The sequence below is a fragment of the Microchirus variegatus genome, assembly GCF_963457635.1.
Source record: "Microchirus variegatus genome assembly, chromosome: 15".
Classification (NCBI taxonomy): Eukaryota; Metazoa; Chordata; class Actinopteri; order Pleuronectiformes; family Soleidae; genus Microchirus; species Microchirus variegatus.
The window spans coordinates 848,338-872,089 of record NC_139816.1 but is presented as its reverse complement, the minus strand read 5'-3'; the positions used below and the strand labels follow the sequence as shown (position 1 = coordinate 872,089).

General features: G+C 40.8%; 1 protein-coding gene across 1 annotated transcript; it reads right to left on the bottom strand.

Annotated features, from left to right (window-relative positions):
- Nucleotides 1-6,296: 6,296 nt before the first annotated feature.
- plppr4b (phospholipid phosphatase related 4b) lies at nt 6,297-23,360 on the bottom strand (the record flags this gene model as incomplete). The annotated part of the gene is made up of 7 exons (XM_083901288.1): nt 6,297-7,940; nt 9,115-9,288; nt 9,588-9,645; nt 12,063-12,258; nt 13,531-13,660; nt 13,756-13,941; nt 23,289-23,360. 7 exons carry the CDS (start codon nt 23,358-23,360, stop codon nt 6,297-6,299), a joined length of 2,460 nt encoding a protein of 819 aa, XP_083757414.1.
- Nucleotides 23,361-23,752: the final 392 nt, after the last annotated feature.

The window sequence follows — 23,752 nt, the reverse complement described above, 5'->3', positions numbered from 1 at the left end:
CCGTGAAATATTGACACAAACAGTGTCTCAGATGAAGATAATCTACTCGTTATTTCTCCATGTTTCCTGTGAGCACATGGAGAAGATTGTCCGGCTGTGATTCACATGTTTGTTGAACTTCGCGTGTGTATGTTAGCTCGTTAGCCTAGCGGTTTGATTTGTTAGCATTCGTTAGCAAAGCGGAGAGACTCGTTAGCCTCTAAAGCTAGCTCTGTTTACACAGTTTACTCTGGGATTATATGTCGTTTTTTGGATTTTACTTTTTCCACCTTCATCTTCACCGGACACTGACGCTAACTTCAGAGACTTCCCCGGATAATGGACCCGTTCTTCTGCGGTTCTCCTGCTGTTCTCCTGCGGTTCTCCTCCTGAGGACCAGAGATCAGGGCTAAAGCTGCAGGTTGGAGTTCAAGTTGACCTCAGGTACCAAACTTTTATTTTATTATTACTCTCTGAATGAAGCGGTCAATAGTTTTGGGTCACACCGCTGCTAATGATCGCAAACCCCGCTGTGAAATGAGTTGAGTATTTAACAGACGTTAGCTCCGGATCTTGCAGCGTCCTTCTCCTCCGGTTCTACCCAGGAATAGGTGCACGATCACGGCTTGTTCAGTGTCTGACACCTGGCTCTTGTCTCCTTTACCGTTTGAATGGCAATGTTTACAAAATAACACAAGTGTTATAATGGAATAAAAAGAGGTTTGTGTAGTACTGTTTGGAGTCATTAGGTCACATGACCTGGATGCTATTGAGCTAAAATGCTATTATTTACATAAAAAAAAAACATGATAAGTATACAAATTGAATAAAAAGAGGTTTGTGTAGTAATATTTGGAGTTATTAGATCACATGATCTGGAAGCTATTGAGCTAAAATGCTATTATTTACATTAAAAATAACAATAATAAAAAAAACATGATAAGTTTAAAAATGTAATAAAAAGAGTTATGTCCTGAGGCGTCTTATTTATTTTACAGACAGAATAATTCTATTTTTAACCCTTTAAGGTACGCACCAAGAAAAAAGCGAACATATTTTTTTATTATTTTATTATATTTACTTATGATAACAATAACGTTAAATTAGACTCTGCAGTATTTCAGATACAGGCCTCTACCAAACGGTTGAGACGTGTGTTCATAATAAACCTGGTTTTCATAATTCATAAAGTACAACTTTCAGAATAAGTGACATTAATTTAGTGTTAGTGAGTTCAGCTTGATGCATTTTTTCATGAGATATAGTGACTTAAAGTGTGGTCGACCAAACGGTTGAGTAGTATAACATCATAAAAACATCAGTGGCACCAGTGCCTGCAGATGACGTCCTGTTGTGACAGAATATAATGTGATATCTTGGCTCCAAAAAGTGTTGATCAAACAGCTGAAAACCTTCATTTTCCACAGCTGAAAATGTCCTTTTTTCTTTTGAAATAAACTAACCATTGTCTGTGGTGATTCCTTGCACTGTTGGAGAGAGAGGAGATGCAAAGCTGCTCCTTTGGCAGTTTGTGCTCATTGTGGTGGTGGTTGTTGATTTACTGTAACATGTATATATCATCAGTCTCTCGTATCACATGCTGTTTTAGTCTTGTCTGTATGTTTCTCGCCATTTTCCTTTGTGTTTGAAACTGCTCAGAGAGTCTTATTTCCACCCAGAAACATCAAGATCTCTGACACAAATAATGTTGGACGTCGACTTGCAGAGAAAAAGTGAATAATGTGATAGATGAGAGGACATAGATCGTCTGGTTTCAATAGCAAACATTTATTCCAGTCATTTAGACAATGCACAGTTTGTCATCTACCCTGATTAACGCTGTGCTGTGGATAACGGTGTCGATGTCTTCAAGATCATCAATGCTTTGCTACTATAAACTCTATATTATTATTATTCTCTTGCTGCATAAACGTCATACAGCTGATCACAGTATCAGAAAACATTTATTATTCATCCAGGAACAACACAAGAAGAAAGGCTACACATGCAGAGAGCGTCCATTCACAGTTTACCAGCTACGTTTCTAAACCATGTGTCGCGTTAATTCACAAGTCATCGACACAAACGCTCACGTCTTTATATCCGATAATACTTTTACAAAACAAGGACGTGGTTTGACAAACTGAAGAAGAATCAACGTCAAACTAAAGTGAACAAGTCGTGAAATCGACTTGTTCACGTCAGTTCAAATGCATTGGATTCGTTGATTTGTGTGATAAAAGTCACTGAAGTCATTTATTCCAGTGTTTATACACAGTATTACTCTGCATGAGGGGGGGGGGGGGGTGTTGTTAAGGCTTTAATTTAAAGATTACACGTGTTATATCAACTCTGTGATTGTGTGACGTTACACAGGCTGGTTTGTTTCAACATATATTCACGTTATTCTCACGTCATGAGATGGTTTCACTGGGCAGTCATATTACACTGGTCAATTTATTGTCTCAGTTATTTTTTAGCTGATTTAGGATCATGTTGATGCGCTGAATCCAAAAATCATTGGTTTTGCTCAGTCAGGTCAACTTTCTGAACAAAGCTACGTATTTGTTTTTTAATGTTTTTGTTTATTTTCACGTCATATGATGCACAATTCATTTATTTTCCTGCAATAAACACATTCTGAAGATTTTGTATGTGCCAACTTATGACTAATTGTTTTTTAAAAATATATATTACAAGTGAATGAAATGGCTTTGACGAGAAGATCTTGCAAAAATAATCCTGACGTATCCTGCTACATCTGCACTGAATACACCATTGTTCCTAACAGGAATCTATAGTCACAAGTTTGATAAAGCGTGCTGACCACGTTTATATTGGTATTAAACTTGGTGACCAGGATAAATGTGATCAATTTAGTCAGAAGATCAGATTTTTCTGAATCAAATTAGCATAAAAACCTGACCTGATTGAGGAAAATGGACGTCATTTTTGGATTCAGCTGTGCAAAATGGTCCTAAATCAGTTGCAAAGACATCTTTTTTTGTAACCCAGTGTTTTTCTATTACACAAAACTAAAACAGCTCATCTGTGTTTAGTGCTTTATTACAGTAGAAAAGCTTGTGTGCTGTGTTAAGTTGTGTTTTTCTGTCATTTATTTATTCATTCATTTAATCCACTGCAGACACACGTTCATCCACGTGCTGTGTGTTTGTCTGTAGCTCAGAGAGAAGGACATCAATCTGTTCTTATTGTCAACAAATATCAATCTAACAATGTTTCTGTCGAAACTCGTTGGAAATTCGTTGGAATTCCTAAATCCAGGGTGTGATGGTGACCCTGCGTTCATGTCATTATAAAATGCACCTTTGGGACATGACGACAAATGGTGATTCTAGTACTGATGTGGCAGTTAAACTAATGCTGATGATTGATTGTGAGGTGCAGCTCACGTACAGCCACGCACATGGAAGTCGAGCAAAAGTACTGTATTTAAAAAGATTTAAAAACTAAAACAGGAAACAGAGGAAATCAGCCGGTTAGACGTGACGCGAACAAGTCAACAGTGCTTAGAAAGAAAAGATTGTCGTGTAAATCTCACCATTAATCATAAAGCAGGCTACATAATATTGTCTAACATATGTGTACTCTAACTTCAAAATAAAAGCACATAATAAACATCTTGTGATTGACACGATAGAAAAGTGACCATGCATAAATGTTAATAAATCATGTACAATATTATGCAAACTTGGTACACATACGTTTATAACTTCATCCGGTGATTTCTTTTCATATCAAGTATTCGAGCTTTGGCACATTTTCTTACATATATTTATATATATATATTTTTATCCACTGGGTTCTAACTCTTTCACCTCTGTAGTGTTTAAACCAACTCTTTTTCTTCATCATTTCACCGCCCGTCACTTACACATGTATAAAAAAATATTTCCACAAAGTGAGAAAAGTGGCCTCTCGTCTGAAACACTGGCTTAGATTTGGTAGAAAATTTGCTGGTTACTTTATGGCACAAATGGGAAATAACTTTACAGCACAACACTGGGACTGAATGGGAGTTTTAAAAAAAAGAAAGAAAGAGAATAACCTGCCACCTACAGGCCAAAGAATGTCATTTCATGGTCACTGTACTGAGGTATTAATATTCTGACAGCAATATTGTTTATTTGTGTTGAAAAATGCTACATTTAGCACCTGCTAGTGTCATGTTACTGTTACTTTACAGAGCTGTGCTTGTTTCTACCTTTAGCTTGAATGTGTGATTAGAATAAGAAAGAAATGTTTGGAGAATGTATTTGTTTGCAGTTTGGCTCAGAGCCTCATCTGTGTCACTGATCTGATTCACAAACAACACACTTTATACTCAGTTTAGCAGGAACACTGGGGGAAAGTGTTAGAAAAGTCAGGGTAAGAGTTGATGGTTGTGATAATGGTGCATCGTCATGTGTGGCTCCTTTTAATCTGATGACGGTGTCATATCAGGGCTCTCAAACTCAAATGACCTGAGGGCCAATGAGCATCTATTGTGGGCAACAGGGGGCCGGCCTAGGGAACAAAAAGTGGTGAAAAACAATATTGCATCATGCTTTATGATGCGAAATTAATGTATTAATATCAAAAACAGACTTATTTTAAATGACGTAAATAATAGCGTGGACAACTAACTCTAAAATTCGTATCCAGGAGCCGTTTCGGACACTGCCGTTCGTGTCTGTGGCCCTAACAAGTGTGTGTTTATATATGTAACTGAATGTTGTATATGATATATTTAATAATGGCATAATTATGACCAAATGTCTTATTATTACTGTTATAAAAACTTGGGCTGAATTCCAATTTCTTGCTTAACGCTCAATTTCAAAAAAGCGCCCTCCCTCTAGTGCAAGTGCTGTCCCGGTTCTCAGAAAAATTAAGTTGAGGGGCAAATTTACCCAGAATGCATTGCGTGTTTTCACATAACAAAGATGGCGTCGAAAGCAGAAAATCCAGTGTGATCAAACGGATCATAATAAATAATCCTGACGTAAATGTCTTCTTCTTCTTCTTCTTTTTTGGAGTTGACAGACTGGACGCAGCTTTGGCGTTATTCTGCCCCCTACAGTCTGAAGACGTATCTGCATTTAAGGGGTGTCCCATTTCTAAGTGACAAAATAACCCTCAACACTTGGTTTTGAGGCCAGTTAAGATTAAGGGTTAAGATAGGAATTGGAATTGGCCCTTGTTTTCATTATAACATGATATTAAGTGGGGGGGGCAGCATGTAATCGATTGGGGGGGCCGCCAGTTTGAGACCCCTGTGTTACAGCCTTCACGAAGAACATCCAGTGTGACCGAGGTTTGGCCGCCAATGTGTCCGTAGATGACATTAATATATGGCAGCTTTAACTGGATGCCTTCTGCACAAACATGTTTAGATTATTATATTTATCATTTTGGTCCAAAAACTGACAAACTAAACCTCTTTTGTGTCGTGTGGTTGATCTGAAGGCTACATCGGTTTGCCACCACACTTTGAAGGTTGGTCCATGTTCCAACCTGGACCCACATTCAGCCAAAAACCCTGTACCGGTCTCAGCTCGACGTCACTCTTTGCTCTACGAGTCGGGAAAGTTCTCGTCTATGTGGGTGATTTTTGCTGCATGTTGTGCTACAGATCACAGAGAGGCGTGGACACACTTACCAGGATATGAAGGTAATGTTAGCGTTGACGGTACGAGAGGTACAGTCAACGCGTTAATTCAGTGCAAGTCACCGCATATTTGACTTCATAGCTACAGAAGGAATGCTAAGCACACTTATGGTTCAAAACAGTATCGAGTATGTGTTTCTGTACAGAAAAGAGACCAAATACAAAACATAGATCTGTCACGTATTAACATCGTAGTCGTTGACTCTTTATAAAATTAAATCTTCTCAAATGATTCAATATACTCTATAGTAAATATGATCTTGTCTCGTAGCACCAGGGAGCTAAACACTGGTTTCACGGCTACACTTCAACCGTTTTTTTTTCTTCTGTTTTTGTGACGATTTATATCTGAAACATACAGAACTATTTTTAAAAAAAAGCTCCTCTTCTCACCAAAGCACTGGCACAGCATTAACATTACAACAGGTTTCCTTGGGAGTGACCACAAAAGTACACAGTGATTATTCCTACAACACTCAAAAGGTTGTGCTTTAGTGTAAACATGTACAAAAATCTCATGCTGTTGAAGTTATGATAAATATATATGTATATGTATATATATATACACACACAATGGCAGGTAATACTGACTTGTGTCACAGTTGTGGGCTACATCTGCTCAGGGGGTCACCACTCAGCGTTTGCGCTAGTCCCTGAAAACAGGAGTGATGGACGTCCCTTTGTAGAAAATATTGCGGGCATTGTCAGGACTGTTGGCTCTCTCTGGGATCAGGATGATGTTGTTGCCTTTTCTCTTCAGCGTTGACTCACGGCTGGAGGCCAGCGAGAGGGTTTCTGACATGTTCTCCCCTCCTCCTCCAGATCCAGACCCAGACCCAGAGCCACTAGCATCTCCTGGAGTGACCCTGATGGTGGAGAAGCCCTGCGGTTGGACCCTCTGCTCTGATTGGTTCTGGGTGTGAACAGTAACTATGGGCGTGGTGCTGACGGCGGCAGCGGTGGTCGTGATGTGATTGGCACGCCTCCTTTCCATGGAGTCTGAGCTCTCCGAGTCTCTGTTCAGATCATTGAGCTCAAAGGATTGCTTCAAACTCCCGACTCCACTCGTCCCTGCGCCTCCACCAGCTCCGGTGCCTTGGTCCAGGGACCTCCATCTCCACGAGCCACTTCCGTCTGTGGCTGGCGCTTGGATCACAGGTCTGCTGTTTTGTTCCGGGTGAGCCTCGACCCTGACGATGGCTCCGGTGCTCCCTGAAATGCTTCCCGTTGTGCTGCCCAGAGAGCTGGGCCCTGTGTTGCTGCTGGGTTCTTGGTCGTTTAGAGCTCTGTAGCGAGCGGAGCCCTGGTGAAGCCCGGCGGCGCTGCAGCCGATGCTGCTCTCGTCCAAGCTCTTGGAGTGAGTCTGCAGCAGACCCTGCTGCTTGGACATGGCGATCACCTGCAGGATCTTTGGCTGAGAGTCCTGGCCGTTCTCGTTAGTCCGACACGCCGCCGTCTTCTCTGCTGCCCTGTGCCAGTTTGCCAGAACCATGCTGTTCCCTTCGTTCCCCGCCACTGTCCTCAGGGAGCTGCTGTTGTAATTCTCGTGAGATTCCTCCGGTATGTGAACCAGCTGCGAAGAGCCGGGTCTGGGCTGCATGGGCATCCTGGCTCCTCCGGTGATGCCGCTGCAGTTGCTGGGCAGAGTCGTGCTGGCACCTGTGGCCAGTTTGGACATGTACGCGTGACTGTCGAAGCCTCCGTTCAGGCCCACGGCCGATGGTTCGGAGCTGGACCGGAGCTCCATGCTGCCGTGGTGGAACGGATGCTGCGACGACTGGCCAGAGGACGAGTCCACGGACGAGGAGAAGGAGTCCGGCACCTGCAAGGAGCATTTGTGGTTGTTGTTTTTGCTTTTCCACTGCGACAGAAGCTGCTTGGAGCGGCTGGAGTCCATGGAGGCGTGGTGGAGGGTGGCAGCGTGGCGTCTGGCCGCCTCTTCGTACGCGGCGATGGCCTGTGGGGTGTGAACGCGAGGAAGTGTGTGGCTGAAGGTCACGACGGCGTCTTTGCTCTGAGGGCCGCGGGGGGAGATGACTTCCACGTCGGCGCCGGGGCGGTTCAGGCAGTCGTCCGGCCTCTGCTGCTGAAGACCTCGATGAAGGAGGCCGTCGGAGTGGGAGGTGGGTAAACCCGGCTCCCCACTCATGCTGGCTTTCATCTGCAGGTGGTGGAGGACGGCCTCTTGGCTGATGTGAGGCAGAGAGCAGGGCGGTGGTCGGTGTAGGGTTGGAGCTGGGCTGTTGGTGGACTCTTCACTTGGTTGGAAGTTTCCGACTGCATACAAGCCCTGGACAAACAGGAAGCAGACACATGTGTTTTTTTACTTGATGAATAAACAGTTTAATATAACTTTGAATCAGGTCTGTGATTTTTTCTGTTTTTTCGGCCTGAAAATGAGCCTCACGTTAATCATGCAGATCTGCAGAGTCACATGCGCGGTTGGGTAAACTGCATGATTTTGGGCCGGTCCGGGGGTGTCATAATTTAATTTAAAAACTATATTATTAGTGTAGGGCACGTTAACGGCGTTATAACGCATGACGAGTTTCCATGACGACTGACTGGGAAAAAGACGCGTGTAGCGTCATTTTTACGTGCCTCCCGTTTACCACTTAGCTCTTTTAGCGCCGTTAGCGTTAGCCTACAGTGGTACTAGAGCGGTCTGTTTATTATAGGAAAAGAGCAGCGCTACAGATAACCAGCGTACTTGTGTACTGCGTATGTGTGCCTCTGTTTTTACAGTTTAGCGTTACTTTACAGACTCATTTTAACAATCGGAGTCACGTAAACATGACGTCACGCGTCTTGTTCCGGTCAGTTGTCATGGAAATGCATATTATAAATAATTTTTTTTAATGATTTTTTGTTATCATGTAATATTAGTGAAACATTTAGGTCACCAGTAAGGCAGCAACGATGAATTAATCGATTTTAGAGAGGTTTTTTTGTTTGTTTTTTTAACAATTAAAACAAGCTTTGTGGGTTTTTTTTTTACTTCTTAAATGTGAATATTGTCTGGTTTCTTTGCTCCATTTGACAAAAAAAATCATTAAAACTATGTTCCTGGTTTGATCAACACTGATCAACATTTTACCTATATTTTATGGACACAAAAATATTCGATTAACGGAGAAAATAATTGACAGATTGATTCTAAAACTAAACGGTATATTTCATTAAATCTCGAGCAGTGTTTCACTGATTTTTGTACAAACACTTTCACTTCAAGATGGAAATTGTGGCCAATTGTGCCAAGATGAAAGTCTCTCTGAGTATTTTATAAACATGGTTTAGCTCTCATCCATGTAGACTACTGCACTTTAGTTTAATGTTTGAAACAATACAACGCCGTCACGTCCTTTTTCTTTTTGTCCTTTGCCAACCACACTCCTGTTGAATAAGTGAACGGATTAGAGGGTCATTATAAATGTGTTTGTAAAGGAAATGGCTGGTTAACCTACCAGGTAGAGCGCTATAGCTCCTCCCAGCAGGAAGCCCAGGTAGACGTCGATGGCGTGGTTCTTGTACTGGATGATTCTGGTCAGGCCGCAGATGATGGCGCACATGATGAAGGAGAAGACCAGCAGGGGCTTGAGCAGCTTGGACGAGTCCGTCAGAGTGCTGTTAAAGTACATCTGTGGAGACAAATCACCATGTCGGGATCACAGCCTTCTGATTATAGGCATCGTTCAGGGGGTTTGAAGTGTGTTTGTGTTCAGCGAGGTCACACGGGAGCCATGTACGGCACAGTCGGCACAGGTGACCGTGCGTCCAAACACCTGAACTCTCACTTAATCAACAGGAAAACAGTGGCTGTGGTTTAACTCCCTCCTCCGTCTGTCACCATCACCACTGTTTGCTGAGCAGTTAATGTGAGGGTGAGCGAGCGGGGGTCTAAGTGTGTGTGTTTGCGTGGGATCAAACCATTACTCACCGAAACGTACACGGCAGCGAAGGAGGCGAGCGTGGCGTGCTGTGATGGGAAGGATTTTCTGCAAGACACGAAACGGAGAATAGACTCAGCGCCGGTGAGTCAACGAGAGGCGGAGACACACGGGGCTTAATAACGACGTATCACCAAACACACACATGGAGGACAGGGCCAAATTATACACCCCCCCCCCCTCCTTTTTCTTTTTTTACACAGCTTTTGTTAGCATGTGTTTTCACCAGCACTTTAACACAGATGTCTAATCTCCTTTCACACACTGCACTGCAGCAGCAGCAGCAGCAGCTTCAACAGCATGAAAGTGAACATGTTTTCATTTTTTTCCCCACTGAGTTCCATCACAGTGACCCATTTCTCACAACTTGTACTCGTATAGTACTAACAAACTCCCTGAATCCTCACTCTGACTCTGCATTTGTGTCCACGTTGTGTACGTTTTAGGCCGCGATCTTTGTGTGCGACGTAAACCGCGACATTTACAACATCTGAGCAAACCACGCTGCCCTCATGTACTTGTATTCGTAAAACTACTCCAATACTGCTGCACCTGATACTGCTTTACACATCTTCAGTTTGGGAATACTTCAGACTGTAACCTGTGGAGGTTTTATTGTCTTTATCGTCTTTTTAACTCTTTGCTTTTTTACTTTTTTTTGTCACAAGTTGTTGCCACTGATGAAGAAGCAACAACCAATAAGAAGAGCCCTCTATCTTTTTGAACTTGTCCTGTGATTGGTCAGATCCCACCGTGATGCTAGGCTGTAAGTATTATTCTACGACGCTACGCTCAAAGTTTATTATAATATTACTGATCAATAACATCACATTCTGCACCTTTACTGTTTATAAGGTTTGTCCATGTTTGTATTAAGTGTTTATTTTGTTTAAAAATGTGATGGGAGCTGATCTGAGATCAACTGAACGTCTTCAAACATAGTCTAAAGTTAGTTTGTAACTGATCAAACTGATTATTCTAGTTTATTCAAGACACTTTGGACTGAACAGATAATAGATGAGGAAACTTTTTGTCAGCGTACACGAGTGAATACAGTTTTAAAACTGACATAAGTATGTCGTATATAAATGTAAAATATAATCTAATCTTGCCAAACCTGACCATGGAACTGTGAGTGAACTGTGATAATCTCATACATACTCACACTGTTCATGAGCGATAATCCTGGTGTAATAACAGAGAGAGAACCTCGTCTTCCTGTTGATGATTTTCAGCCTTTTGACCAAACTGCGGAGCCTCAGGCACCGAAACTGTTCTTTTAGAGCTGAAGAACTGTGAAGATTACGCTAATTATACTGATACGAGATTAGAGGAGGATTATTTTAACAAATACAAGGAGTCTGCTTGTCTTTGTAATTTACCGATCTGCAGCTCGTACAGTGATAAAACACTTATGACAGCAAACAGTCCAGGAATTCACTAACTATTATGTTTTACTTTAGGTATTTACGACAGATTTAATGTTTAAATAAAGTTTAACAGTCCTTTCGTCTCCTGAGCAATATATATAGATATATATACGACTTCATTATGAAGTCACATCCAGTTCCATGATGCTCGGAATATATTTAGTTAAATAAATAGAGCTGCATCCAACGATTATTTTGGTAATCGATTAATCTGTCGATAATTTTCTCGATGAATCGTTTGGTCAGAAAATGTTAAAAAACCTTTGATCAGTGTTCGTCAAAGCTGGAAATTATGATGTTCTCGAACGTCTTTGTTTTGTCCAAAAACCAAAATGATTCGGTTTTAATGATTTCTTTGTTTATGTGGAGCAAAGAAACCAAGAAAATATTCACATTTATGAAGCTGAAACGATCAGAAATCAGAAATATATGAATATTTCTCGTGGATCTTAACATATATGTTGTTTGTACAGCTTGAAATAATTCAATAACAATACATTTCTTAAATATTAATTCTCCCTGTCAAATTGAGACTTAATTAACTGTAATATCTTTGCTTAAAGGACAGAGAGGAAGTGTAATACTTTATCTCTGCCGTTAACGTAGGTTACTGTTATTATCACAAGCACGAGCGAAGCCTCAAAACAGCTTTTCATTCTGCTCTGGAAATGAGAGTTAAGCCAAAGCTTAGACAGAGAACAGGAGAGTGTTTATGCCAGAGGCACTGGGTTATAATTAGAGCTCACAGTCTGCACACAATACTGCACACACACACACACACGAGTCCCACAAGCTCAGGTCAAACCCAGAAACAAACCCAGCCTCATTCTGAAAACTAAATATTATATATTTAACTTAAACGAGACAATACACAGTATGAGAACAGGCTCCATGGACAGATAAAACATCTGTAAAACCTGAACACATATAAAGCTCATGTGTGGAGAGAAGGTCACACTTTGAGACGGTGTTGGTGATCTTAGTATTGTCAGTATCTGCAGAATCAGACAGGGAAAGCTTTCTTTGCTGCTTTACCTGCCCTGGTTGATGGCTGCAGGATCGGCCCCGGAGCAAATGTCCTCCAACACGTACGAGTTCTGCTCACAGCTGACGTTCAGCGTGGTGTAGTTGGGTTTGCACACGGTGAGGAAGTAAGGTGTTGGGTTTCCCGTCATCAGCTGCAGGATGTCAGTGATGAGCGCCGTGGCACAGAGACCGAACGCATGCACACCTGAAGGAAAAAGGAAGATAAAGGCGCCATATGTAAGAATGTGGCCAAAAACAGTTACTGCATTCAAATTCAAAATACAGAGGTCTTTTAGGTTTAGTTTCCTGATGTAACTGGTTCAACCCGTGGTTGCTCGGCAGCTGAGACTCTACTGACTGCAATGATTGGTAGACGGCGGTAGGTGGCGCCACATGCCAAAACATTTTTTTAAATGCAAATATTTAGTCTGTACTGTTGTTGTTGGTGAGTTCAGTTTGTTATGAACATTATTCCTGAGTCTGTGACATATTAGGAGGATTTTATGGTTTATTACATAATGCACCTTTAAATGTGTGAAGGATGATTAACGGCTGGACAGAAGTTCAAAGGGCCTTTGCAGAAACAAAGTCACCAAATATCAGGTAGTTTTAAGTCTGTGTTATGCACTCTTAGGCCATTTTCTTCTTGCTCTTACTGACTGGAAACTGAAATCTGTAAAGTGCTGAATTTCCTGCACCAAAGTTCATAGATAAAATCTGTGTTTTTAGCTTATTAGTTTATTTAGTGACGTAAAACTTTGAAATCACAAAATGGAACATTACTGACTTATTGATGGAAGCAGCAGACGCTCAACAACTCCTGTGTGCTGTAATTTTCTCAATGTGCTTTGGTACAGAGTGAGGCCGCTTTACAAAGCCAACATGTTCAATATAAGAAAAACAAGGAGCTAAATGAGTCAAAACAGGGTATCTGCGGGGTCTTAAAAAGTTTTAAATCCAATCATTTGAATTTAAGGCTTTAAAATGTCTTAAATTCTCCTAAAATCTCATAAAATGTCTTAAATACAGTTTTGAAAGGTCTTAAAAATCTATTAACGTTTCTTTTATTTAAAACGTGCATATACTTCAGTCTCGCTTTGTGGATGCGCCAGCAGAACCACAACGCGGAACTAAAGTAGTCCACCTGTGTTCCCCGGGGAGAATTTATCGAGCACCACTAGCTAGTGTGCTGTGCGCGCGCCGCGGTATGTTATAGCTTAGCATAGCAGCGGAGAAAACTTAACGTAAGCCCACAGCTAAGTTCAACAATTTGTGGCTCCAATTTTCCTTCATGTCTTTTGTACTTTTTTGCCAGTATGGATTTGAAATGGCTCTTAAATTGTATTCATTATGGTCTTAAAAAAGTCTTAAAAAGTCTTAAATTTGACTTGTTGAAACCTGCAGAGACCCTGCAAAAGCTTCCAAATCTATGTCTTCAGACAGTAGAGAGTCGACAGAGAGGAAAAACAGAGTTTACCAACGAATCGCACAGCTCTGCGTATGAAGGAGTTGAAGTTGCAGCCTGCAGCGTTGATGTTGGCCTCTGCTCCTGCAGCACACTTACTCCGAGACAGACAGCAGAACAGGATGGCTTCACCGATCATGATCTGTCAACACACACACACACACACACGCGGTGTGTTTTAAAGTTCTTTTCTTCAGACTTTTATTTTGAAAGTGTTCTCAGCCTTCTTGTTCTTACCGTGATTGCAGGACCAGCGAAGGCCAGGCTGAGCAGCATCAGCAGAGGGATGACCTCGTGGTTGGGGTCGATGTAGGGCAGACTCAGGCTGCGGTCGTGGCAGGTGAAGCCCGACTTCACCGGCTTGAACACGTCCGTCCACTCCAGGAAGTAAAGACTGACCACGGACGACACCAGGATGGGTAACTGTGGACACAGACGCAGCCGTTAGGCTTCAGGGTCGTAAACAGCTGAGGCAGAGGGAGCGTTAACAGATTGCCAATGAATAAATTAATAGATAAACGGACACTTTAACGCTTGGAATCGTCCGCGTAACTCTGCGGTTCAGTGGACGCGCTAATTTGATTTGATAGCGAGGACGGACGGAGGCACGGAGAATAGTTTTCTTGACCTTAAGGAGACGAGGATGGAGCCGAGCGTGATGGACGGATGACGACGTAAACGACGAGTGCTAGATCTCAGCTCGTGTGTGAAGTCTTCTTCTTCTAAAGGATGGAAACAAGAAGCAGATATAGGTCACAGTTGTTACGCTCGGCTTAAAGATACAGTTAATGTTAGTTTGACTGGAACTGTGGCTGATTGTTCTTCCAGAAGAACCTTAGGGTCCAACAAACACGTCCATGATCAACTCTCCTGGAGCAGTGTGATTAAAACCATGAGGATTTTACATTAGATTATATTAGAGGAACTTTATACAACTAAATAATAGAATAAATAGATCAATAAAATGCAACAATTGATCAAAAAAACGACAAGAAAACAGCTGAAAGTGTTTGTTAAAGCTCTGCTGAGACAAAAGAGCTTCTCTTTGAGCTCTCGTGTCAGCGTTATATAAAGGAGTAGAACTCTGTTTGGTTTTGCCCTCATTCTCTTTCCCAGAGTGTCTGGGTTTACTGTGATCACAGAGGCAGCTTCTCTGATCCACTGTTTTATTCTGTTTTTGTAATTAACACAGACGCTGAATCCCTCACGAGCAGAAATATACTCTGATAGAACACACACACACATATATATAAAACAGGCTCTTCTTTAAAACCACATCTGTCCAGGAGATGTTTCAGGAGCTGTGTGTGTGTGTGTGTGTGTGTGTGTGTGTGTCATCACTGTACTGAAACTGTACCATGTTCTAACCTGACGTTATGAGGAGAAATGTCTTTCCTGAGTCGCGTGAAACAGTCGGTAAAAGGCTGCAGATCTTTGGGGAAATGTGAGCGTCTCGGATTGTTCTGAGATTTGAAAAGAGGCTGAGATAGAAAAAAAGAAACTCTCTGCACTTCTGTTGTGTCAGAATTATTTCAGTTTCCCAGACTCCCACCAGCACAGGAGGAGGAGTGAGGTGCAGAGAGCGACCAGGATTGTGCTGAGATGTGTCAGTGGCCTGAAGCATCATGGGATTTATGGTGAAGCTTTAATACCCTCAGACTCAGGCTAAGTAGAGCGGTGTGGACGAGGAGAAGCTACTGGACCTCAACAAAAGAGGGATGTTCTCTTTTACATCACACACTCCTGCAGGAGCTCAGCACACACACACACACACATTCTTGTACTTGCTGCATACTGAGGACCAGCATTTCCACTTTATAAATCAACACAATTACAAATATCTACTTCATGAATGAAATCTACAAAGAACTACTGGGTGCAGTACCATTTAAAATGTCTGCAGGTGTGAATCCACCAGGGCTGGAAAACTGGGTTTTTGTACCAAAATGAGGATCTGTGTTAAAAACAGAGTATAGCATGTTTACAACCTAAGGAAGTGATTTCAATGAAAACAAAGTGAGGACCAGCAAAAATGTCCTCGCTTTGTAAAAATGACCTCACAATACGTCGTTTAACGTCCCTACAGTTTATCTTTGTTCGTACACTTTAAACACTTTGTGGTGGAGTTTAAACGATTGTTCGTTGTTGCAGATGAGAGCGAGACGTGGTGAAGACTCTGCCGTGTGAGCGACATGAAGAGGAAGAAGACGCTGATACTGTCATCAAACAACATCCAACAACATCCAACAACATCCAACAGCAGGTGGTGAACTTTAAGCTCTTCAACCAAGCTACAGTATTTCTGTTCATTTATCTTTTCGTTCACTCAAATTCATCAGCGTCCGCTCATCAACATTAGGGCTGAACCATTTTGAATAAATATCTAATTGCGATTATTTAAACAGGATTTACGATTGCGATACGATTCGCGACATCAGAGGGAATGAAAATACATCATGATTCTCATTTTCAATCGAGAAACACATTTAAAATGATTAACTGTGTGATATTTGTGCAGATCTGTGAGAAACAAAGACGTCTGCTGCAGTCTGAAGAATACCATGTGTATCAAGAAAACTATTCATCTAAATGATATTTTGACACAATTTGGCGTTAACAAATATTGAGTCTCCTGCGATTTGGATTAAAATTCGATGAATTGTTCAGCGTCTGCTCATCATCACTTAGATGCTGATTCCACCTGTTTCTTCCAGTATAGTTTATCCTACAATCACAACATCATACGTCATTAGATTGAAAATACATGACGTTGCAATAGTTTTTGAGTACAATTCCTCAGGGTTGTGATTGGTGATAAATGATCGTGGAAACAAACGATCGATTTAGATATAAAGAAAGAAGATGTTTATATTAGATGGTAGAGTTGATTTCACAGTGCTGACATATTGGCAATTAGTCCAATCTTGTGCATGATCTGTTTGTAGTTCTGAGTTTCTGCTTTGAACAAACTGAATGACGTCTTTACAAAATGACAGATGAAACGATTTTTCTTCTCTCTTTAAAGATGTGGATTGAACTTTCTGCATATTTAACCGTGGATAAGAGCGAGGCCTTCAGCCACACAGCGCTCTCCTCTCAAAGGGGCTATCGTGTGTTCCTGTCACTTCCTCAGTGATTACAGAAAAAACTACAGGAAGAAGCCAGAGCACTTTGAATAATACACGTCTAAGAATGGAGAGCAGGCTCCAGTGGGGTTTGGCCGGCGTTTTGGTTTTGACGGAGCTGAGCCAACAGTCACCGAGCTGCCCCCGATACTCAGGACTCTCTGCTCTGCTGGTGTTTCAGTGGAATATCATCTGGAAACTCTTGAAACTCAGTCAGTGAAGTGTTCCAACACACACACACACACACACACACACACACACACACACACACACACACACACACACACTAAGGACCAGCATTTCCACTTTATAAATCAACACAATTACAAACATCTACTTCATTAATGACATCTATATAGAACTACTGGTTGCAGTACCATAAAATGTCTGCAGGTGGAGCCCCAGAGCCAAAAAGGGTTGAGAAACTTTTTTGATTTTTTTAAATTTTTGGTCCAAAATTTTACAAAAACATCATACTTATACTATGTCGTCCAAAATTTGAAAAAAAAATTTGACCCAAAATTTTTGGTCCAAAATTTGACAAAAATGTCATATTAAAATGTCGTCCAAGATTTGAAAAAAAAAATTGACCCAAAATTTTTGGTCCAAAATTATACAAAAACATCATATTTATACAATGTCGTCCAAAATTTGAAAAAAAAAATTTGACCCAAAATTTTTGGTCCAAAATTTGACAAAAATGTCATATTATACTATGTCGTCCAAGATTTGAAAAAAAAAATTGACCCAAAATTTTTGGTCCAAAATTTTACAAAAACATCATTTTTTGAATGATGTTTTAATGACATCTATCTATATGTTTTTGTATAATGACATCTATATAGAACCAGTAGTTCTATATAGATGTCATTAACCCATACAATGTCGTCCAAAATTTGAAAAAAAAAATTTGACCCAAAATTTTTGGTCCAAAATTTGACAAAAATGTCATATTATACTATGTTGTCCTAAATTTGAAAAAAAAAATTGACCCAAAATTTTTGGTCCAAAATTTTACAAAAAAGGGCATACTATTATACTATGTCGTCCCAAAATGTGATATTTTTTTTTGACAAATTGAGTAAAGCATGTTATAGCAACCTAAGGAAGGGATTTCAATGAAAACAAAGTGAGGACCGGCCCAAATGTCCTCACTTCGTAAAAAGGACCTCACTTTGTTGGTTAAAAACCCCTCACTGGTCCTCAGTATGCCACAAGTACAAGAACAAACACACACACTGTGAGTGTAGCAGGAAACACGTTTAACATTATAGAACATGTATTATCTCACGATATTGGCTTTAAAATGTATTCTGTAAAATGTACTTTTACATCCACAACTTCTACAAAATATTTGATGTTATTTCATTAGAGGAGAGACTAAAAATGTACAAACATATACTTAATATGGTATCGGTTATTGTCCAATATCATGCATCCGTATCACATACAAATGCACATTAGGATTGTAAGATGTGGTGAGAATAACGGATTATTTAACCTCTGTGCATATGTGTGGTGCAGCATTAACATCAACAGAGTAAGATAAGAGAAGATAAAGGACTCAAAGGTCCATAATGTCGTCATCTCTTCACTAAATGTTAACATTTAGTAAATCTTACATTTAAATAAAGGTCCAAAGACTGTGATTATAACCTGATCTCCACTGCGCTTCATCTTTCTCTCTACACAAACTGTGTCGACGGCCTCTCTTTTTAAACTGCACTAACAGACATTAGTGAATCTGCTGCAGGCTGAAAGAAAACAGATAAATAAATAAATGGCAGCACAACATGGCTCAGTATTCCATGAACATCCTTTCTCTCTCTCTCTCTCTCTCTCTCTGTCCTGTGGGAGAGCTGAGCTCAGCAGTGATGCAGCGTTGGCCTACATCTGCTCACATCTGCTCACATCTGCTCACACACACCATCGTCTCACTGGATGTTTCTATATACGACTCAGTTTATGCTTAGAACGCATAAAATTCTGCTCCAGGTTCACCTGCAACAGCATTTTAGAGTTTATTTAGAGTTTATTTAGTTTGAAAACTCCTGCGCTGAGAACCTCACTGTCTCTTAAACAAAGTTCGGATCGTTAAAATCAATATTATTTTCACGCCCTCCTATATTCACACTCGATGTCTTTCTGTCCCTAACGTTTATTTCTGCGTGTTTTTCAGATGACGGTTCTTCGTGTTTGTTCATCTTTGGAGGGAAAAACCGCAGCCTGAAGCTTCACAGAGAAGCTTCTGTATCATGTGAATGACGTCTATAAAGAACTACTGGGTGCAGTCCCATAATATGTCTGCAGGTGGAGCCCCAGAGCATAGCGTGAGTGAAACACCAGGGTTGGAAAACGGGTTTTTGTACCAAATTGAGGAGCTCTGTTGAATAGCATATAGTATATTATAGCATGTTTACAACCTAAGGAAGTGATTTGAACGAAAACAAAGTGAGGACCTTTGTTGGTTAAAAACCCTCAAGAACACACACACACAGAGTCTCTATTCTCTGACATTAGATTCAGATAAATAGATTTTTCCTCCTCGTTTCAAACCTTCAACGCGTCCATATTCTGTTACTGATGGTTGACCAAATTCATGCATAATAAAAAACTATCTGACGCTAACATGAGCTTCCTGTCAATTATGCATGAAAGCTATTTTTGCTGAGCAGTACTTTTTATATATATATATATATATATATATATTTATTTTTTCCTGAACTTTCACTTTTACTCCGCTATTTTTCCTACGTAAAGTTTCCACTTGGACATAAAAGGTTAAAAGTTAATTGAGGACAAGGGGGTGAAAATAAAGTCTAAAGTCTTAAAACTAACATGAGCAGCTCATGAGATGCATTCAAAGACCCTGGTAAATATCAGCACCTCTGCCAGATCCACAACACACTGAGCTGAAGAGGAGCAGCAGCTTCGAGGTGCTTTCAGGAAACCTCGTCAATTCCATCACTTTCACAAACACACATGAGGTCCGTTAACTAAATGTTTGCACTATTGGAGGAGAAATGTTTGTCTTTAGCAATAAAACATTCGGTTTGTGGCTTTTTCTTATTTTTTACGAAAAGTCGCAGCAATTTTTCGTCATACGATGAATTTTTGACGCCTGTGTTTTGTCTCGTCACATAATGTGAATGTTAATCATGTTTATCACGTCTTAGGTTTAGTTAAAGGGTGAATTCCAATTCCTTGTTGAGGTCAAGTTTAAGGGCTGTATCGCCCTCAATATTGAGATTATCCGAGACCACCCTTGGGAGCAAGGGCTACCCAGAATGCATTGCGTGTTTTCACATAACAAAGATGGCGTCGAAAGCAGTGAAACGAGTGTGATACAAATGAAGTATTTTCTTTGTTAATAGAGATATAAAAATGATCTTAGTTTAGGCCCATATTATGGATTACTGACGTCATTGTTGCCTAACATTTATTTTTATTTGACCATCTTTTGTCAATAGTCGGCCGGTGTGGTTTACTTTTCAATAAGTCGTGGTGTGTGGTAACTGTCAGCTGAATATTTGTATGAGTATCATCTTATAACTAACTGACAACCTAATAACTTGACTGACAAACGGATCAGAATAAATAATCCTGACGTAAATGTCTTCTTCTTCTTCTTCTTTTTTGGAGTTGACAGACTGGACGCAGCTTTGGCGTTATTCTGCCCCCTACAGTCTGAAGACGTATCTGCATTTAAGGGGTGTCCCATTTCTAAGTGACAAAATAACCGTCAACACTTGGTTTTGAGGCCAGTTAAAGGGATACTTCACAGATTTGAATGTGGCTTTGTATTGCTAGAATAGCAGTAGTATTTTTTAGAAAATGTGCTCCCCTCCCTCAGTTTTTCCCTGACTTGTAAACAAATCTGTTTTCCCTTATTATTTCCCTTCCTAAATTTGTCCTACTGTGAGTCAAATGACGCGTTCTGCATCACAGTAGGGCAAATTTTGAAAATGGAAAACAGATCTTTTTACAAGTCAGTGAAAAACTGAGGGAGGGAAGCACATTTTCTAAAAAATACTACTGCTATTGTAGCAATACAAAGCCACATTCAAATCGGTGAAGTATCCCTTTAAGATTAAGTGTTAAGATAGGAATTGGAATTGGCCCAAAGTCACTCACTTCCTGTTTTATTTTGTACTCCCCTTTTCTCTCTGTTTTCAGATCCCGACTTCCTCCCTTTATTATTTTCCCTCCGTTATGATCGATAACCCAGGAACCACGACATCTCTGAGGCTAAGTTAAGTGTTTTTTTAGCCGGGACAGAGTCGCGCAGATAAATGCTGATTCGATGATTTGATGTGGTTGAAGTGCAGTGAAATAACTCCACAAAAACACAACAAAAATGAGTGAATGAACTCCACGTCCCGGCCGAGGGAGGGATCCACAGGACTGAGGCAGGCGTTCCCGTGAGCCTCCATCACACACATCTATAATGCATGAGGCCACTTTGATTGCAGAGCCACGGGCCGGTGGTGAACTGGAGAACTGGAGCATGAATAACGTGCACAGCAGGGGGAACCAGTGACGAGAGCCGCTGTACGAGCCGCATGCACGATGTATTTAAATGTTTCAGCATCACTCAGGCTCAAAGTGACACCCTTCACACATAACTGGGGAGTTTAAGGGAAGCACTCAGAGGTTTAAAGATATACAGAACTCCACCACAATACAATCATTTCTCCTCTTTTTGCAGAAAACAGCATCAAAACCCCAGAGTTCAGAGTCGATGCTGCTCACAGAGCAAAGCAGAGCCTCAGTGTTCCCCTCACATCCATCATGGCTGCTCTGTGACCTCACAAACTCTGATTTAAAGCCTCGTGCTTCCTGCCGTATACAGCATGTGTCCACCAGAGGCGCAGTTTGTGAACAGGCAGGGCAGGCAACAGCTTGGGGCCCCCCGAGCTGATAGGGGGCCCCCGACACTCGGAGCCTGAGGGCTGTTTTTAGTGAAATGTGCAGTGAGCAGCCGCCTCCCCGTCCCCCTTAAACAACAATGACATCTCAGTAGGAAACCCCCCCCCCCCATCAAAGGGGGCCCACCTCACTTTAACCTGTTCTGTAAGTTGTAAAAATTAATTATTATTATCTATTATATAATATAATCAATATTAAAGGCGCCATATGTAAGAATGTGGCCAAAAACAGTTACTACATTCAAATTCAAAACACTGAGGTCTTTTAGGTTTGGTTTTCTGACGTAACTGGCAACCCGTGGTTGCTCGGCAGCTGAGACTCTACTGACTGCAATGACTGGTAGACGGCGGTAGGTGGCGCCACATGACGCCAAAACATGATTTCAAAACATAAACATGATTCGCAGTCTGCAAAATATAATTTTTTATACAAATATTTTGTCTGTACTGTTTGCTTTAAATTTATTACATAATGCACCTTTAACTGATTATTTACAGTGTAATGCATATCTTTTTTACTCAGTTTATGTGTTTTTTTTCAGTATTTTATTGTTCTATATATTTATATTGTTTTATAATGTGGGTTCCTTACAGTGTAATGTTTTTTTTTTTTTTACTATATATGTTTTTTAAAAAGCTATTTACAGTATTTTATTGTTCTTTACATTTATATTTTCACATACTTTTTAATTACAAGTTTTTTCCATGTTATTTCATTAATTTTGAACAAATATATATATATTTTGAACTATAGTGAATAATGGTGATGAACACTGGTTGGAAGGAAGGGCCCCCTGGGAATTTTTTTCTTAGGGCCCCTGCAGACTCTAGAACCGCCTCTGTGTCCACGGTGCTGCAGTTTACATTTAATCTGTGAGTGTGAAGAATCATTTATGATGCTGCTGCTGCTCATGATGCACTGGACTGCACATAAGAGGCAGATTATTCAAATATATCCTACGTTTAAACCGAAGAACTGACGTCTGCTCTGGTTTTTCTGTTTTTGTAAAGTGGCTTCGATCGTGGACCAAACAAAGTCCCTGACTCAGATGTTGGAGGTCGTTTTTCCTGATTATTGTGGTAAACACAGCGACAATAATAATAATAATAACGTGCTTTTAAATCAGATTAGTTAAGTTTATATGACGTAAAAGCGACTTCTGTCTGTTTCTGATCTACGTCGACTCAATGATGAGAGGAAAAAAGAGTCTGATTGATATTTTTGAACTCTTCAGTGATGGAGCTCAATCCACACAGCAGCGAGTGCAGTTTAGTGCCATCTAGGGGTGAAAATGCATATTGCAACAGGAGGGAATCGCAGTTACATGGATGAGGAAGGTAACAAAAATATTATATACATATATATATGCGTGTGTGCAGGTATATATAGTATATATTAATATTTTCATTGTGCAAAATAAAAATACACAGAAAAACAATAAAACAAAAGCTCATTCACACGATAACAATCATGAATTGTGTTGCAGAAACTACGTTAAGGTACTTGTACATGTTTAAATATGTGAAAACAGTCATGTAAGTGTGTGTGTGTGACTGTCTAAATGTCATTTATTGAGATTATGATAAAACCTTTAAATACACTGAGGCTAATGTGTGTGTACATATATCATGTATACAACAGTCCTGCAGTATGTGTAAGTACAAATACACACATTATATGTGCATGATGATGATGATGATGAAGATGAAGCCTCACCTCTACGAAGTAGAAGCATGGCAGCAGACTGACGCTGTCTTTGCTCAGGATTCCCTTCTCTTTCGCAGACATGATGATCACTGAGGCCTCGCGACGATCCCTCAGTTCTGATATATGACGCGCCGCACGAAGAAGAAGAAGAAGATGATGATGATGATGAAGAAGAGCCGAGCCGAGCCGAGCTCCGTGGATCAGGAGCAGCGCTCCATGAGGATCCGGTCCACACGATCCAGACCTGCACGGATCTGCACGGACCTGCTCACTCTCTGCTGCTGATGGTGAGGATGAGGAGGATGAGGAGGATGAGGAGGAGAAGCCCGGACTCGGTTGTGAGCATGTCAGGTGAAAAGACCAGAGGAAGAGGAGGAGGAGGAGGAGGCGCATGCGCATTGAGTCACTGTTGACAGCATATAATAATAATAATAATAATGGTTTTAACAGCTGACTTTAACAGTTCATATGGA